The sequence below is a fragment of the Coregonus clupeaformis genome, chromosome 19 (genome assembly GCF_020615455.1).
Source record: "Coregonus clupeaformis isolate EN_2021a chromosome 19, ASM2061545v1, whole genome shotgun sequence".
Lineage (NCBI taxonomy): Eukaryota > Metazoa > Chordata > Actinopteri > Salmoniformes > Salmonidae > Coregonus > Coregonus clupeaformis.
This window is the reverse complement of record NC_059210.1, coordinates 29724676-29741969: the sequence shown is the minus strand read 5'-3', so window position 1 is coordinate 29741969 and position 17294 is coordinate 29724676. Positions and strand designations below refer to the sequence as shown.

Sequence of the window (17294 nt, the reverse complement as noted above, 5' to 3'; positions counted from 1 at the left end):
TGGTCCCTGGAGAAGTGGGTATACTCTCAGTATTCACCTTTTTTTTTTTTAAGTAGTCCAGAAAAAAGCCCTGTTTTAGAAACAGTGACATGTAAGACTATGATTTAGTTTACCCAAAAATATGTAATTTCTACTTGCACACTATTATAAAATGATCATGACTTGATTAGGAGCAGTTTGTAGTTACTACTGGTCACAAGAGCAGCCTGGATGAATGTAAAATGTATTTATCATGAGGCAAACAGGAAATGGTGTTTCGATTATTTTTTGCACATTTATTTAAATAAAATACTTCAAATCTGAAGGTGACAATGCATCCTTGTTCATATTGCTATATGCTTTGTTTTGAACATGTTCATTTACCGGTAAATCATTCAACAAAATATGTTACAACAATATTTAGTTAACAATTAACAAAAATATATGCATTAACAACACATCAACAGTGATATACTCTCTCAACCCAGCACTGGGTTTCTGACCTTTGCTCATACTACAGTATATTCCAGACAAATTTGCTTTCTGCAGGAGCTTTCACACTGCACTGTCTAGAACGCACCGAAGAGGCAGCACGATGGCTCTTCAACCAGGTCCTTGTATATTTTCTAGGATCAAACTTGGAAGTTGGTGGGCCGTTGATATTAATCATCATCAAGTTTGATATGTTTGAGATCAGAAGGACAGCCCTCTTGTCTGAGCTTATATTGTTCATAAGGCTAAAATTCCTCTCACACTCTGCTGTACCGACAGGGAATGTTTTCCTACAGTTCATAAGTGGTTTTAGGTCCTTGGGCTCACTACTGGGCTCTTCCAGTAGGTCCCGCATCCCATTCAGTGCTTGGTCTGTGCACAAGTTAAATCGCTTGCACAGTCGCTTAACTTGTTCTTCACCATGGCGGATGCTGGGCTTTGATGGCCACTTACTCTGATCAAGGATGCTGAGGTCCATGATGGTCTCATCTTCAAAAGACAAGCGTTTCTCCAGATTGTTCACAAGGCTTTGTAAGAACTGGCCTGGATTGATAGACTTCAGCTTTGCATTTGTTTTCAGGGCTATAGACCGATACTCCCCAGTCTGTTTTGCTTCTAAAGCCTCACTATATTTCTCACCTGGACTCTCTTTGAATGACTGGATCACTCTGATTGAGCGTTTCAGCAGATGCTCTGCTCTGAGGAGCGTTATAGAACGAGACTGAAGCTCCTGTGACAGGAGACTTAGTTCATGGAGAGTGTCGTACATGAGGCCAAGGTCACAAATGAATTCTGGACTTTGAACACGGTCTAACAAACCTCTGTACATCTGCCTCTCTTTGGTGGACCTCATCTCATCACTGCAAGCATTTTTAAAGTGCTGCACAAGAGCTCCCAGGGATGTCCAAACAGCACGAACAGTCCGAAAGCTACTGGCCACCCAGCGTACATCCAAGATTCTGCCAATGCGAAGAAGTTGTGAGCCTACTTCAGCTGCTGCATTAACAAGTTCACGTTCATTTTGTTTGACACACTATGCAGAGAGTATAGCTTCTGGATAAAAGTTTTAAAGTGATTGACAGAGTTTACCTCATCAACTGCATCTGACACAGCAAGTTCAAGTCTATGGTTCATGCAGTGCCATACAAAAAAGCTTTGGGAATCTCAAAGTCAGTCTGGTTGCTACTCCTGACTTCTTTCCTAGCATGACACTGGCTCCATCAGATACAAATGTTACCCAGTTTTCATGAAGCCACTCTTCTGTAAAGCCAGCATTAGTTAAACAGGTGAGTAACGCCTGTAATATGCCATCTGCTCTCTGATTTTCCAGTTCAACAAGTTCCAGGAATATGAACTCAGGGCTTTCTTCTTGAATTGATGCTTTAATAGAAACTGTCATGACAGCTTTGTGACTTAAAGAAGATGCCTCGTCAATTAGGACAGCTAACTTACTGGATGATGCTATAATGCTACTGATGATTTTGCTCTGCATCTCACTAGCAACATGTTGTATTATTTGTGTTGCACTGTAACGTGAATGAAGTATTGAGCCCATTTTTACACCATTCAGTTCCTGCAGCTCAATGAGGCTCTCATGGTCAGAAAAGGGTCGGTTCTTTTGGCCAGATGGTAGGCTGTTCGAAACACAGCTTCAGTTTCCTTCATGTAGGACTCAGTCATAGTCTCCACTGCATTCTCAATGGCAGCTTCTTTCTGTTGCTCTGCCACCTTCACAGCCTGAGTGTGGGCCTTGGACAACGCATGTTTCCTCACCTTATTTCTCAAGATTGACAAACTTGTTGTTCTACTTCCCTGGCCAGACACTTGAATTTCAAAGTTCATCCATTCTCTTGAGAGCGATACACCTTGTCCTTGCTCCTTGTCGATCCCAATGGAGTTCACACTGCTACAGACCAGACATCCTGCGAAGCATAAACAAACAATGTAACTACTCCTGTATCCACAGCTGTACGTGTGCATGGTCCTTTACACACACACACACACACACACACACACACACACACAAAGTTATCTGTGCCCACTGTTTCAGAAGTTACCCAAACTAGCAATCTACCTAAACTTACCCAATTTTTTGTTTTTGGATCCCAACCAGGGGTTCTTGGATTTGAAGTCTTCTGTTTGTTTAGCACTCCACAGGTCTGGCCAGTCATTATTGATGTCTACAGACAACAACAAAACTAATTATGCATCTCCCTGTCTCTCTCTCTCTCACACACTTACACACACACACACACACACACACACACACACACACTACTGTGATCACAATAGTCATCAGCAAGACATGGGTCCCCCTCTTTACATTAACAATCTGCATAACCAAGTGGAAATATTTTCAGCAAGTGAAGCTGAAGCATACAGGAGATTAGTGAGTGAAATACTTGGGAGAGTTTATTTAACAAAAAAACAACAAATTTAACACAAAATGTTATATAACAGTAGCATTGTAAAAAACAAACATGGATACAGACAAAATAAATAGAAGGGCAATAAAATAAATAACATCACACAGAAATTCAAAATGAGGCTTAATCTGTCAAAATCACCTTTTGTTACAGTGTGAGGCTTCACTTTTCAATAAACTGGAGATGCAATTTACTGCCTGTGTGTTCTGACCTGGTGGTGGTAGACTGGATCCTTCTCTATGCTCACACTGACTTGCCTGGCTAGCTCCCGGTTGAGAGCTGCCAGGGCTGCTGGTTTTAGGGGTGGGGTCTGCCTGGGCCTGATCTGGGCCTGATTTGTGCCTCTTTACAAAAAAGTCTGCAATATCTCCCCTTCCTTTTCATGGTTACCTGTCCCTATACAAAATAAGACAGCCTGATTAGACCTCAATATTGTTTTAGGCTGAATCTTAAACTATTTGTCCCCATTCTTGTGTTTTAACTTACTTAAAAATCAACTACCAGCTTAGCTACTATGCAATTAAACTAGATCATATAGGTTAGTTAGGGCTAAGTAACTTGGCTAATGTTATAATTTAGGGCTTAGTAACTTGGCTAACGTTATAATTTAGACCTTTACAATAATAAACAAGCTTCATAAACATTGAGATAATCAGTTTCATCAGTCTGGTATGAAATTCTTATGAACTGGGTTGATTAAACACTTACTGAAAACCAACAATGCCCCGGTTTCCCCACATTATCCCAATCTACGTAGCTAGCTTCATAACGTTAGCCGACTACGCACTAACTATTGGCGGCAACATCTCTTCTCCTCTAAATGTGCAGTCACTGGCAATTTGCCAGTAGTTTAAAATAATGATTCATTTGGAAACCACCTTAAAACTTACCTCAGAATGATGTCTTCCATCAACTGGGGTGGCACACCGCCGCTTGTGTCCTTTCTTCATCCGTTGTTTGGTCTGCTGCCGTTATCGTAGTCAAGTGGCACCGGCACCTGAGTTTTTTTTTTTTTCACTGGCACCTGAGGTATTAGCGATATTTTCCTCGGCATGACCCGCCCTACTCTGCCTCTGATTGGCTCATCAGTCCTCATGCCTAAAGTTAACCAATCTAATCAGTGAAAGCAGCGAGTACCAGCCAATTAGAGGCAGAGGAGGGTGGGTCATGGCTTCACTATCCCCGAGGAAGAAAATAGGCAATCTGACTCACAGATATTACTGAATGATGCGCATCAGGGGGGATTTAGAAGTGGGTATACGCAATGCTGACTGAAAAATAAGTAGGTATACGCCGTATACCAGCGTATACCCTGGACTACACCTCTGCCTCTCCTCAACATCACTTTCACACTTTCAGAGGGTTATGGACTGTAGTGGACTGTCTATTGTTGGCTTGGCAATTTTCGATCAGACTTATCAGCATCTTGCCTGATATACTTCCTTAAATATATTAGAAGTAATTGTATATGTAAAAGTTATTGTAAAGACATTAAAGTAACAAAGTGTTGAGAGACATTGTACAAGGTGGACTTAAGCACCTTGAATTAAGTTATAGAGTAGTATCCCACACTGGGCACACTGGTTGAATCAACATAGACGTTGAATTGACGTCTGTGCCCAGTGTGATACAAGTCATTTTATCACTCTAACTCTAACGTTCTTCAGCATTCCACTTAAATAAAGTAAGCACGCTTTTGCGTTCAGGTGAGATGGGGCAAATGTTCACTTTCATTGAAGGATCAAGTCACTACTACTTTTCCATTAGAATAGAGGGATTGAGTGGCTTGGTTGAGTGGGGTGATGTCACCTTGTGTAGGTTCATTAAGCCACTGACTGGGCCCCCTGTTGCATTCATAAACTATGCTAGATGAAAAACGTATATGATAATCAGAGACATTGGGCCTCATCATAAAGTGCAGAACGCCCCACCTACATGTTTCATCTGAGCCTCTCTCAATTTTGAGGAAAGTCCCTCATTACTAGTGAGTGATGTGTGCAACTATAAAGGCCCATGCAGGATAACCTTTGTGAATTGAAAGGCTCCCTGGTCCTGCCCTTTTCAGCAAGGTGATTATAGCTTAGAGGCCCCTCCCTTAAATTAGCCAAACCTACCCAGAGTATTAGCACAATTTGGAGGAATTATCTGCCTTTAGAAAGATGAAAATATTATTATTGCTATTTTTATGTAGCAAAAAACTTTGCATACGGTAATCGTCCCCAGCAGTTGTTGAGGAAGAACCCATTCTGAGAGGACATCTTGCCTTGGTGACTAAAAGTGCTTCCATCCACCAGTCTTTGACAGAGGAAAGCCTGGTGCAGAGCACAGCCAGTCAGACCTGGTTGGGTTCAATAGGACTTCTGTTAATGTGACTCTGGTTACTTGAGCCTCATCAGCCCCATGCTTCACCACATGGATCAGGAAAACAAGCCCATTACAGATAGCCCAGCATACACAGGCCTCTCCTGTGGTTAATCCCAGATGGATGTGATGCCCCTTAGCACAGGGCTAGGATGTTTCCATATAGAGCGAAATGAGAGCTCTTTCACAAGAGAATCTATCTGTCTGCTCTGATTACATTTAAACTACATCACAACTGCTACTCAGTTTCAAACTGACAATCATAAACACAACACATGCAATTTCTGTCAAAACTGTTCATCCTCTTCTGGTCACTGTCTTCTCTTGAGATCATACCAGATAGGGGTATTAGGAACAATCTGACTATATCACAAGCCCCAGTGTTTCCCCTACATATGTAGGATCTTAATTTGAGCCAGTTTTCTACAGCAAGAAAATAATCCTGCAGCAACAGGAAATGTGAATTATTATGTGGATTATAATTCATGTGGAAATTACAAACATTAGAAGCCTTTTTAAACCTTAAATACACTACGTTTGCATTTTGCATGAAAATTCTAAGCAACAAAAGAGTGATCAAATTAAGATCTTTTTTTTTTTTCAGCAGGGATGGCAGAGGTAGCGGGTGGGGATAGGGGGGGTCCGGGGGCATGCCCCCCCAGGAGATTTTGTTGTTGAACGACTGTGAGAAGGTGACTTCTGATTACTTTTTTAAATGACATTTTACTCCAAATTGCAAGCAAATGAAATTATGTTCTCTTCCTTTGAAACTCATCTGAAAATCGAGGACAGTTTGATTTTATCTCTTGATCTCAGTGACATCATCAGCCAATTCAATATTAACCCCCAAAATTATTTTGGTAGCGTAAAGTTACTGTATTTTAGCTAACAATTATTACATACATCTATTAATAGGGTTGGCTAAACAGGATTAAACGCTAGCTAGCTAGTTACCTGAGAGGTTTCTCTGACAATCTGATGAGAATCTGAGGAAGATATGTAATTTGTCACTTGACAGCGCATCTTGGCAGAAAAAGAAAATATATACACTACCAGTCAAAAGTTTGGACACACCTACTCATTCAAGGGTTCTTCTTTATTTTTACTATTTTTTACATTGTAGAATAATAGTGAAGACATCAAAACTATGAAATAACACATATGGAATCATGTAGTAACCAAAAAACTGTTAAACAAATCAAAATATATGTTATATTTGAGATCCTTTGCCTTTATGACAGCTTTGCACACTTCGCCTCAACAATCCCTCGATCTCAACCCAATTGAGATGGTTTGGGATGAGTCAGACGGCAGAGTGAAGGAAAAGCAGCCAACAAGTGCTCAGCATATGTGGGAACTCCTTCAAGACTGTTGGAAAAGCATTCCAGGTGAAGCTGGTTGAGAGAATGCCAAGAGTGTGCAAAGCTGTCATAAAGGCAAAGGGTGGCTATTTGAAGAATATCAAATATAACATATATTTTGATTTCACATTTTTTTTGTTTCCTACATGATTCCACAAGTGTTATTTCATAGTTTTGATGTCTTTACTATTATTCTACAATGTAAAAAATAGTAAAAATAAAGAAAAACCCTTGAATGAGTAGGTGTGTCCAAACCTTTGACTGGGACTGTATGTGTGCCTGTGCAAGGCCCTCCCACTCCCTCATTGAAGTAACTGTCTATTGAAAATCTCACTTTTAAAAGTTTATATTCTGTTAACTCATTCCCAAATAATGTTGTTGACTCGTCCTAAACTCATATTTGTGGCCAAAGCATCAATTGGAGAAAAACCCCCACCTCAAACTCAGTGGAGGCTCCTCAGAGGAGGAAGGGGAGGACCATCCTCCTCAGTGAATTTCTTTTTTTTTTTTTATGGTAAAACATAAAAAAAGTTATCCTTTTTAGATGGAACTATACTAAATATATTCACACCAAATAATTGATTAAAACACACTGTTTTGCAATGAAGAAACCTTTCCATGCCAAACCATATCATAACCACTACACACAACATACATCAACAGGGCTCTGTAGGGTAGCACCATGGTATAGCTGGAGGACAGCTAGCTTCTGTCCTCCTCTGGGTACATTGACTTCAATACAAAACCTAGTAGGCTCATGGTTCTCACCCCCTTCCATAGACTTACACAGTAATTATGACAACTTCCAGAGGACGTTCTTCAACCTATCAGAGCTCTTCTTTATGAACTGACATATTGTCCCCCCCAATCAAAGGATCAGAGAATGAATCTAGTACTGAAAGCATAAGCTACAGCTAGCTAGCACTGCAGTGCATAAAATGTGGTGAGTAGTTGACTCAAAGAGAGAGAAAGACAATAGTTGAACAATTTTGAACAAATTAATTTCTTCCAAAATGAAGGAGAAGCAAGAGAGAGATTGCAGCTAGCTAGTTTAGCCTACTCAAACACCCTGCTCAAGGAGAGGGATGCTATGTTAGCTAGCTGGCTATGACTATCCAACACAACACTGGAACTCTTCCAAGTCAAGGTAAGCTTTTGGTTTTACTAAGTGCTTTTGGTTTTTGTAAGTGCTAAACTGCTTACTGACTTTACACTGTAACTTTGCTGCATGATTGTAGCGGTTTTACTAACGTGTTAGTTACATTTTACATTTTAGTCATTTAGCAAACGCTCTTATCCAGAGCGACTTACAGTTAGTGAGTGTATACATTTTTTTTCATACTGGTCCCTCATGAGAAACGAACCCACAACCCTGGCGTTGCAAACGCCATGCTCTACCAACTGAGCTACACAGGACCTAGTTCTATTAGCTATGTTGACTATGACGTTACTTTAGCTAATATGGTGACAACGATGTATGTTGTGTTTAGTGGTTATGATATGGTTTGGAAAGGTTTCTTCGCCTGGTCACATATAGCTGATGTGTTGTGCATTGAAGTCCACAAGCGAAGGGAAAAGGTGAGAGGAGGGGAGCGCATAGATGCGAGAAGGAATACAAGGTGGCTGCTATGAAAGTGAAACGTGTTTACAAGTGATCAGGGATGTATTCATTCTGCCGATTCTGTTGAAAAAATGTCTTAAACGGAAGCAAACGGAACTAAACGGGGATAAACATACCTGGATTTGTCCAATAGAAACTCTCCTTTGTAACTGTTGTACTAATGATTACACCCTAGATCAGCTAGATGCAGGCAAGAGTGTGCAAGGCGCTATTGAATGTATCACTGTCTGTCCATGCGTCACTGTCTGTCACCTCAAATGTTTCTCTCGACCTGTGTGCACCAACGTTGTAAACTTTCAGTAGGCTAGGTTGTAGCAACCTCATGATGGGTGTAGGGAAAATTTGAGAATCATGTGGTAGCCTAAAACTATCACTGTTATATTGAACTGGATGAATGGAATATGAATGACAGTCATCCAATATGCTGTAATTAAAATAAGGCCATGCTCATGAAAAGTACAAATCGTCCTCCCTCGTCTTAAATGGCACGACCGCCACTGCTCAAACTTGTGTCTCAAACAGAGGTTTCAAAGATCCTTGCTATTTCCTCATAGAACATGATGTAATGTTGGCTCATTGGCTGAGCTGGCCAATCAGTGTTCTACTCGCATGAATATTTTTAATGACCGGTATACGCCCACAGCATTCTGTTGTTGTGGTATGCCACACATTTCGAACAAAAAAAACATTACTTTTAACATACTTAATTCAAAAGCTTTGGAAGGAAAACTATTTTACTTACAGTATATTGTAATTAATTATAGGTCATACTTAATAGAAATCAGGAAATACTGGACAGTCACTTTAAAGCTCTCCTACTCACCAAATTAAAAGCTCTGCCAGGAGACTTCAAACGCAATATTTAAATATGAAAGAATTTAATAACTCCTTGACTGTGAGAGAACACAGGTACTCATCCTGCTCGCTCACACACACACACACACACACACACACACACACACACACACACACACACACACACACACACACACACACACACACACACACACACACACACACAATTAAACTATTCAACATACACACTACTGAACTGCTGTTTATGCAAATTGGGGAAACAATTATATTTAATGCATCCTGAACACTCATCCTGTTCCCACAAATGAACCCAGGAGGTACAGTATCTGGTGCTGATGCCTAATGATTGCTATTTGGGGAGGAGCAAGTGCTCTCCCTAGTGGCTCTGAGAAGAATACATGGATCTAGATGAGAGAAATTAGAAGAGATAACACCCAACAACATAGCTGATAAGATAGACCATTACTGCTATAAATATATTTATTCTTTAATCTCACAATGGATAAATCTCCTAAGGCTCTATAAATAGGACAAAGACAATTAATATTTTTAAAATAAATACAGCAAATAAATGTAATTACTGTCGCCTGCTGTATATCTAAATTCAGTATGAAGTCTAAATATGAAAATATTAAACATATGAAAATATTTCAAGTTGTTTCAGTGCTAAAAGTATTAGCTTGACATTTGCTTAAAACTATATTGTTGAGGAGTAAACATAGTATCAACCACAATGTGCTTTGGACAGTAGATCCTGTGTAGGTTGTCCCTCCTCTAGGAGGTCTTGTCCCTCTGGGCCAGCTCAGGACAGTAACCCTTCAGGTAGAAGACCCAGGAGATGCTCTGGCCGTGGCCCTCAAAGCGTGGGCTGTAAATGGTCATTGTCCCACTATAGGGCCCCTGGGAGCCAGGGGGAGGCCCCTCTAACATCACCAGGATGTTGTGGGTCTTCTTGGGCCTGATGGTCTCCACACCCTTCACAGTGACGACTGGGTTGTCCACCTGGAAGGAGAAGGCAGTGGTCTGGACAAACACGTTCTTAAAGGGGATGGACACGTTGGATCCAGCGCAGATGGTGAAGGGGCCCTGAGCTTTGGGATGGGTGAAACAACCATAGAGAAGGAACATTCCCCACCAAATCCTGAGGAGAGGGTGAGCATGCCACATATCTATCCCAACTGGCAGGTCTCAAAGTAACCCTACCTGGCAGGTTCACTGACAGCACCTACGGTACAGGAGAGGAATACATGTCTCATCACACTCACTCACTCAGTTAGAACTCAACTAGAATGACAACTCCATGAAAGGGAACACTATTTTTGGCTCAACTGTGTTCTCTTTATAGCTACATTCTGAGCAAAACATCTATTAATCTAGCTACTGCACTACTTGACTGGTCGAGGTAGCCATATGCCTTGCGTTTCAGTAAGAGGGCACAGTGACAGTGATGTTGAGGTGGTTCTGAGAGGCGTACAGTACCCTGGAGTCAAGCAGAGTGTGTAGAGTGGAGCTGAGCAGAAGGGAGAAGGTCAGAGAGGAGTGGCTGTTGTTCACCAGGGGAATCACCCTCCTGATCTTCTGACCAATCTGCAGAGCCCCCAGATTCACCACCTTGTGTCTGGGGTCCACAAAGTCAACCTGGGAGGAAGAAGTGCACAGAAAATGTATGCATAAAGACACACACACATGCACGCAAGCACAAAACACAAGCACACACACGTATGCACACACACACACGGACATCTCCTCACCTTCATCTCAATTCCTTGACCTAGGGTCTCGACCACCTGCTTGGCACAGTCATTGATCTCGAAGACCACTTGCTCATGGTAGTGCATGGTCTCCTGTGGGTAGAAGGTGATGGGCACCTCCGTGGACCCACCAGGGGGCAGCACTTCCGGATGGAACCCCGCCTCCAGGAACAGGGTGTTGGAGAACTGACAATCTAGACCAGGGTTCCCCAACTGGTGGCCCGCGGGTGGTTTTATTTGGCCCTCCAAGTTTTCTGAGCAAAAAACAAAAAACGAAATCTGTTCCCAAGTATTCCCACGCATAATAGAGAGACACAGCGTGATCGCATACAAATGTAAGCAAGGTTTGAAATGATTATGTTTTAGTCAAACATTATATCTGTTTGGGCAGTCAATTTGCAGTCTACAAATTATTTGTAATTATATGTTCCGGACCCCCGACCATCCGCTCAAGAAACAATCGGCCCAGCGCTGAATCTAGTTGATGATCCCTGATCTAGACTGAAGAGGAGAATAACATGCTATGGCAGCTCCGTCATTGAGAATCACTGATATATATTAACTCTGCTTTTCCCTGCCAGTGCAGTGAGGCCCTCTGTCTTTTTCATTACATTTCATTTGGAAGTATGAGTGAGAGGACATTAAAAGGGCTGACAGCGAGCCTGTCAATGAATGTAGGCTGTTTTGTTTCAGTTTTAAAGTTGTCGCTCAAACACAGGCAGAGTACGAGGCAACCTGTCAGCAGTTACCTGATGCACCTCTCTCCCTTGTCGCTTATGATCAGTGTCTGTGTAGCTGGCACCATCCCTGCATCGTAGATGAAGCCCATTACAATGTTGTGTTTGAGGAAGGAGAAATCCAGGCCAGGGGCAACAGCTGAACCCAGGATGGAGCAGCTGAACGCAGGCCCATTTTCAATCTGAAGAGGAGAGAGAGAGAGAGAGAGAGAGAGAGAGAGAGAGAGAAAATCATAATCAGAACAAATGGTAGACATAGAGGGAGAAAGAGGGAGATTCATTTCTGCTAAGATTCTGCTAAGAGATACCTTGATGTTGAGGCCCTCGTCTTTGAGCACACACATCTGACACACTTCTGCAGGGGGAAGAATGTGACAGTACAGCGGCTCTGTTCGCCCACCTCCCTCTCTGTCTCAGCCATTAGGTGGTGCTGCATCTCAGGGGGGCCCCATAGCTCATACTGAACATCCAGACTGAACCTCCCCGGGTTGGACACCAAGAAAACACACAACAACTTATCACTGAGCTCCACCTGACCAAGGACAAAAAGCAACAGCAGAAGACAGGGGAAAAAATGTCATTATAAAACTTCAGACAAGGCAAAGGGGTGAAAAAGTAGCTGTGAATTTGCATTATCTTTGTTCTTCACACAACAAAGGCTTAAGGGGAGTTAAGTGTATATTAGCCTTTCTGTCTGAGTCTTAAGCTTTGAAGCCGACATTTCTCACATGTTTGAAGTCCACCTGATGAGGAGAGTTGCCTGGAGACAGCTCGGTGACGCCGCCCTCGGTGCTCTCACACTGCACACAGGTGTTCATGCTATAACCCTCTGCCTTGACATTCATAGTGAGGGGCTGGACCTTCACCTTCATCTGAACTGGCAGGTTAAAGGTCACCACTCCATCTTGTGTTGGGGTGAAGGACACTACCACAGGAAACCTGCAGGACACCAAGAGAGAGGGGATGCTTTGTGTCAAAGGTATCACTGACAATACATTAACTGTAACAACAGATGGACTGCTACACCATACACCATTCTGTTACATTACATTTAGATGATTTGTTGATTTGTTGATGTACCACTGATAAGCTGAGAGTTGAGTCACACACCTGTCTATAGGTGACGCTACCCCTTCCATAGGCTCCAGCTGCAGGCTGTCCAGAAAGGCTTTGAGTGGCGAGACATTTCTTCAATGATAAACTGGAAGGGCTGATTCTCCCTATTCACCAGATACACTGTTTGGTGAGCCTTGAGTCCTACAGAGAGACATTCACACAAGGCCCATGTTTCATATAGTTATTATATTGTTGTATAATAAGTGTCCTAGTGCAGTGGGTATTTTCTACCTTGGTTTCTGTATTGCACTCACCCACAAGCAAGTTACCCATACTAAGATTGGTGCAGTCTATGTAGACAACAGGCTCACTAGCTGTTCCAACCAGCAGGAAGGGCACAGAGAGGTTCTGATCTGGGATCAGGAAGGTCCAGAATGACTCCACAGTGTCCGGTTCCTGGGCCTGGAACCTGCAGTGGGAAGAATTAGATTTTTCATCTGACATTTTCTCACAGGAAAAACTGCAGAGAAAATGCTTAGCTGGAGATGCACTAAAAGCAATTAAGTCCAGCTGAGATTTTATCAGTGTTCAAGCACCTCAAAGGGAAACACAATACACACAAGCAATACCTCTACTTTCTTCCCAAGCTAAATGGTTATTGGGTGGAAGTGGCAGAAAGGCAGTAAATTGCGACCACACACCACCATGGTGGGGCTCTGCTCGTCTTTCAAGGTGGGGATGCTCGTATTTAAAGAACTGCAGGTCTCACCCCTAATTGACTGCTCTGACAGGGGCAAGGGGTAATGTCTGGAAATACTGTGCACAGCTGACGTGAGTTACAGGGTCTTCTATACACATTAAGTGGTAGCAAAGTAATTTCCTTTAGAGCAGATATTACTGATTGGTACTTCAGAGGTGGCTTATTGAACGTTACCTCCATGGTCAAAGTTGACACCTTTTTCATATCTGTCCATCAGAACCTGCCATGAGTACTTCAACTTCTCACTGCCTTTGTTAACTATCTGGATCCTGCACATGGGACATGGAGAGGACAATATGATTTCTTATTTCAGATTTCTATGTAAATCACAGACACCCAAACCCAAATAGATAGTAACTCACTGCAACACTTCGGTCTGATAGAGCAGTGTGTCTTTTGAAGCGGATGAACTTGGCATAATCACACACAGCACTGATGCGTAGTTCCATATCTCTGAATTAGTTCTCCACCATAGCTCTGTGTCTGTCTCAATCACCTGGGGACAGACAGGGCACACTTCCACTACAGATTATCCCAGGTCAAATCAAAGCTTCCACTGCAGATCAAACTAGGCCTTTTACACCGAAAGTCCCAGAATTCATCCCTATGGATTATACATGACCTCTAAATCAGTAAGCCATCAGTAAATATTAATGTACTGCTCCGCAGACACTTTCATTTTGTATATATGTCTTCTCTATCATGATAAAAGATGTTCAGACAGTCTGACAGCAGAATTAAAAATAAGAGTGTGGTTCCACTGCAGAGCAGACCTACCGTCCTCCTCCTCACAGTTGTGGTCATTGTAATAGTAAATTATCTCAGGAGGTAGTGACTCTCCCGGGGCACGTGGGGGCAACAGCAGGATATTCTGGCCATCGTAGTCCTTCATCATACGCAGAATCTTAAGAGAGAGGGAGCGATTTAATCCAAAGCTCTTAAACAGTCTTTCTTAGTACTTGAAAGGTAATAAAACCTAAACAGAACATAGGAGATCATTCAACATAAAATGTATGTTTTCTTTGATAAGAACCATGTCTGCCAAGGTCCACCATTAGAGGCAGTCAAATTATTTCAACTTCTCTTCCTCCTGGTATTTATTGTCAAACTCCCAGGATTAGATCTCGATGGGAAAGGGGCAGGGGTTCCATATGATCACATAAGCCTCCTCTCCAGCACTGAATGGGAGGGTCGATCCCAGCTCCAGCATAGAGGAGGATAACTCCAGTTGGGGCTCCTCTCCTTGCCGCTGGGCCAGCAGCAGCATCTTCTGGGTGCTTTGGGCCACCGACACCATCAGCCTCTGGCTGTACACCCTCTATGGAAACAACACAGCCGTTCACATCCAGGGAAGCAGCCAGACACCATCTGAACTACAGCCCAGCCAACACTCTCTCTCTCCCAGTATTCCCTAAGGTGTCTCTGTCTCTCTCTGACTCTTCAACATTACTTTCACCAACCAGACACATACTGTAGAGGCCTCACCAAACTTTTAGCTAGGTCCAGCTAATCTCCACGAGACGCCATCAAGACTAATTCACCAGGCAGCAGAACTGTCATAGGTGTGTGTGTATCTGATGGAGGAGGTCCATAATGTGGCAGAGAGAGATAAGGCCTTCTGAGTCTGTCCTCTTATCTGTGTCTCCCATGGCTCATTTCTGTTCCCAGCTGGCCGTGACCAGCTCAACCTGACTCCATCATTCATGAGAAATACTGAGAAAATGTCAACATGCAGTGTTAACAGAACAGACGAGAGAGAGACAAGGTCAAACTTTTCTGTAATTTATGAGAGAGCCGTGTTCCCTGCAGTCATGACTGCTTAAATATATTGAACTGTAATGGGCCCTTTGGTCTTACTTACCCCCTCAGCTGGGCTGAATTTGACCTGGACGTTGACTCTATCTCCAGGATACAGCACGCCTCTTGAAAGAAGCATCTCAAACACCACTGGAGGAGGATGCTGCTCCAATCTGGCCTTCCATCTCAGGTGGAGGGGGACATGCTTGTCAATCTAAACACAGGCTATAGACACATATTCCTCGAACTAATAACAATTATTAACAGTTAAGTAAGGGATAATCAACGAGGGGCAATGCGTTCTCTGGAAAATAATGAACGACGAGGAAGGTGTGTTCCACGACGCATTAGCGGAGTGGAACTGACCTTCCACGGAGTTGCATTATTTTCCAGAGAATTGTCACGGATTCAGCCGAGGCTGCTCCTCCTCCTTGCTCGGGCAGGCTTCGGCGTTCGTCGTCCCCGGAGTACTAGCTGCTGCCGATCTATGTTTCGGTGTTTGTCTTGTTTGGTCTTTATTGTTTACACCTGTTTCCAATTATGTTGTATTGTGTTCCCTTTATAAACCTCTGTCTCTCATTGTGTATTGTGTGTAATTGTTTCTCGTCTTTTCGGCAGTTGCCTATGTGTGCGGGTTATTTTGTTCCTCTCAGAAAGGAAGTTGGCGTCTGTACTTTGTATTGCATTGTGTTCAGTAAAGTACGTGCCAGTATCTCGGTGTCCTGCTCTTGACTTCGCCTACCGCATACACGTCGCTCTGACAGAATTACGCACCAAACGAAAACATGGAGTCAGCAGGAGCGGCGGTGCCAGCTGGATCAATGGAAGAGCGCGTAGAACAACAAGCGGCCATGATCCAGGCTCTCGGCACCGCCATGGAACGGGTGGTGAGCACCATGGAGCGATGGGAAAGAGGAGGTTTGCCTACACCTCCTCCGACGATACCACCACCATCAGCTATTCCCATCGCTTCACCACCGGGGTCCAGTGCAGCTGCCGGGTGTCAGGGTTTCCTGCTCCAGGTGGAACTCTACCTGGCAACCATCCACCCGGTGCCCTCGGGATACGAGAGCGTGTCCACCCTCATCTCCTGTCTGTCCGGCAAGGCGCTGGAGTGGGCCAACGCAGAGTGGGGGGGAATAGACGCAGCTACTGTCAACTATACGGAGTTCACCCGCCGCTTCAGGGCAGTATTCGATCATCCACCAGAGGGTAAAGCGGCGGGTGAGCGTCTATTCCACCTCAGACAGGGGAAGAGGAGCGCGCAGGAGTTCGCACTGGACTTCCGGACGCTGGCTGCCAATGCGGGATGGAATGAGAGGGCCCTCATCGACCACTACAGATGTAGCCTGAGGGAGGACGTGAGTCGGGAATTGGCCTGCAGGGACACCAACCTAAGCTTCGATCAACTGGTGGACATGTCGATTCGCATGGATACCCTGTTGGCTACCGGCGGACGTCCAGATTCGGGGCCGTCCATTCCATCCCCCAGCACTTCCGAGCCGACCCCTATGGAGCTCGGAGGTGCTGGTACTAGGAGAGAGACCAGGAGAGAGGCCTGTCCTGCACCAACTGTGGCCGCAGAGGACACACTGCTGGTCGGTGCTGGGGAGGGTCTTCTCGGAATCGAGGCAGTAGGCAGCGCACTGATGAGTCATTCCAGGTGAGTAGGCACCCAACTCACCCAGAGCTCCCTGTTGCGCATATGTGTATTAAAGTTGTGTTCCCCGAGGTTTCTCCTCATTCCCAGCATAAGGCGCTAGTAGATTCAGGCGCAGCTGGGAATTTTATCTATCGCCAGTTCACTTATAAGTTAGGGATTCCTATTGTTCCAGTGGATGTGCCCTTCCCTATCCATGCCCTAGATAGCCACCCTTTGGGGTCTGGGTTGATTAGGGAGGTCACAGCACCTCTCAGGATGAAAACGCAGGAGGGCCATGAGGAGATAATTCGGTTGTATTTGATTGATTCTCCTGCGTTTCCCGTGGTGTTGGGGCTTCCTTGGTTAACGTCTCATGACCCCAACATTTCATGGCAACAGAGGGCTCTCAAGGGATGGTCTGATCAGTGTGTCGGGAGGTGTGTGGGTGTTTCCGTAGGGGCCACGACGGTGGAGAGTCCGAACCAAGTTCCCACC

At 43.9% G+C, this 17294-nt stretch overlaps 1 protein-coding gene and 1 pseudogene across 1 annotated transcript; both read right to left on the bottom strand.

Annotated features, from left to right (window-relative positions):
- Positions 1–1840: 1840 nt before the first annotated feature.
- LOC121574504 (E3 SUMO-protein ligase KIAA1586-like) lies at positions 1841–5155 on the bottom strand. The gene is made up of 4 exons (XM_045205203.1): positions 5106–5155; positions 3109–3269; positions 2556–2651; positions 1841–2393 (listed from the first exon to the last, which is right to left on the bottom strand). Exons 1-4 carry the CDS (start codon positions 5153–5155, stop codon positions 2038–2040), a joined length of 663 nt encoding a protein of 220 aa, XP_045061138.1. The 3' UTR covers positions 1841–2037.
- A 4675-nt stretch (positions 5156–9830) lies between these two features.
- LOC121531529 overlaps positions 9831–17294 on the bottom strand; it is a 67287-nt pseudogene continuing 59823 nt past the window's right edge.

Bases quoted from the DNA above. Each gene is read 5' to 3' on its own strand.
- LOC121574504 (XM_045205203.1), bottom strand. From the start codon at position 5,155: ATGTCCTCTCAGAATGGGTTCTTCCTCAACAACTGCTGGGGACGATTA. The intron at 2,652-3,108 runs GTCAGAACACAC...TGTTGTCTGTAG, and splicing joins ATCCAGTCTACCACCACCAG to ACATCAATAATGACTGGCCA. The intron at 2,394-2,555 runs GTAAGTTTAGGT...TATGCTTCGCAG, and splicing joins ATCCAAAAACAAAAAATTGG to GATGTCTGGTCTGTAGCAGT.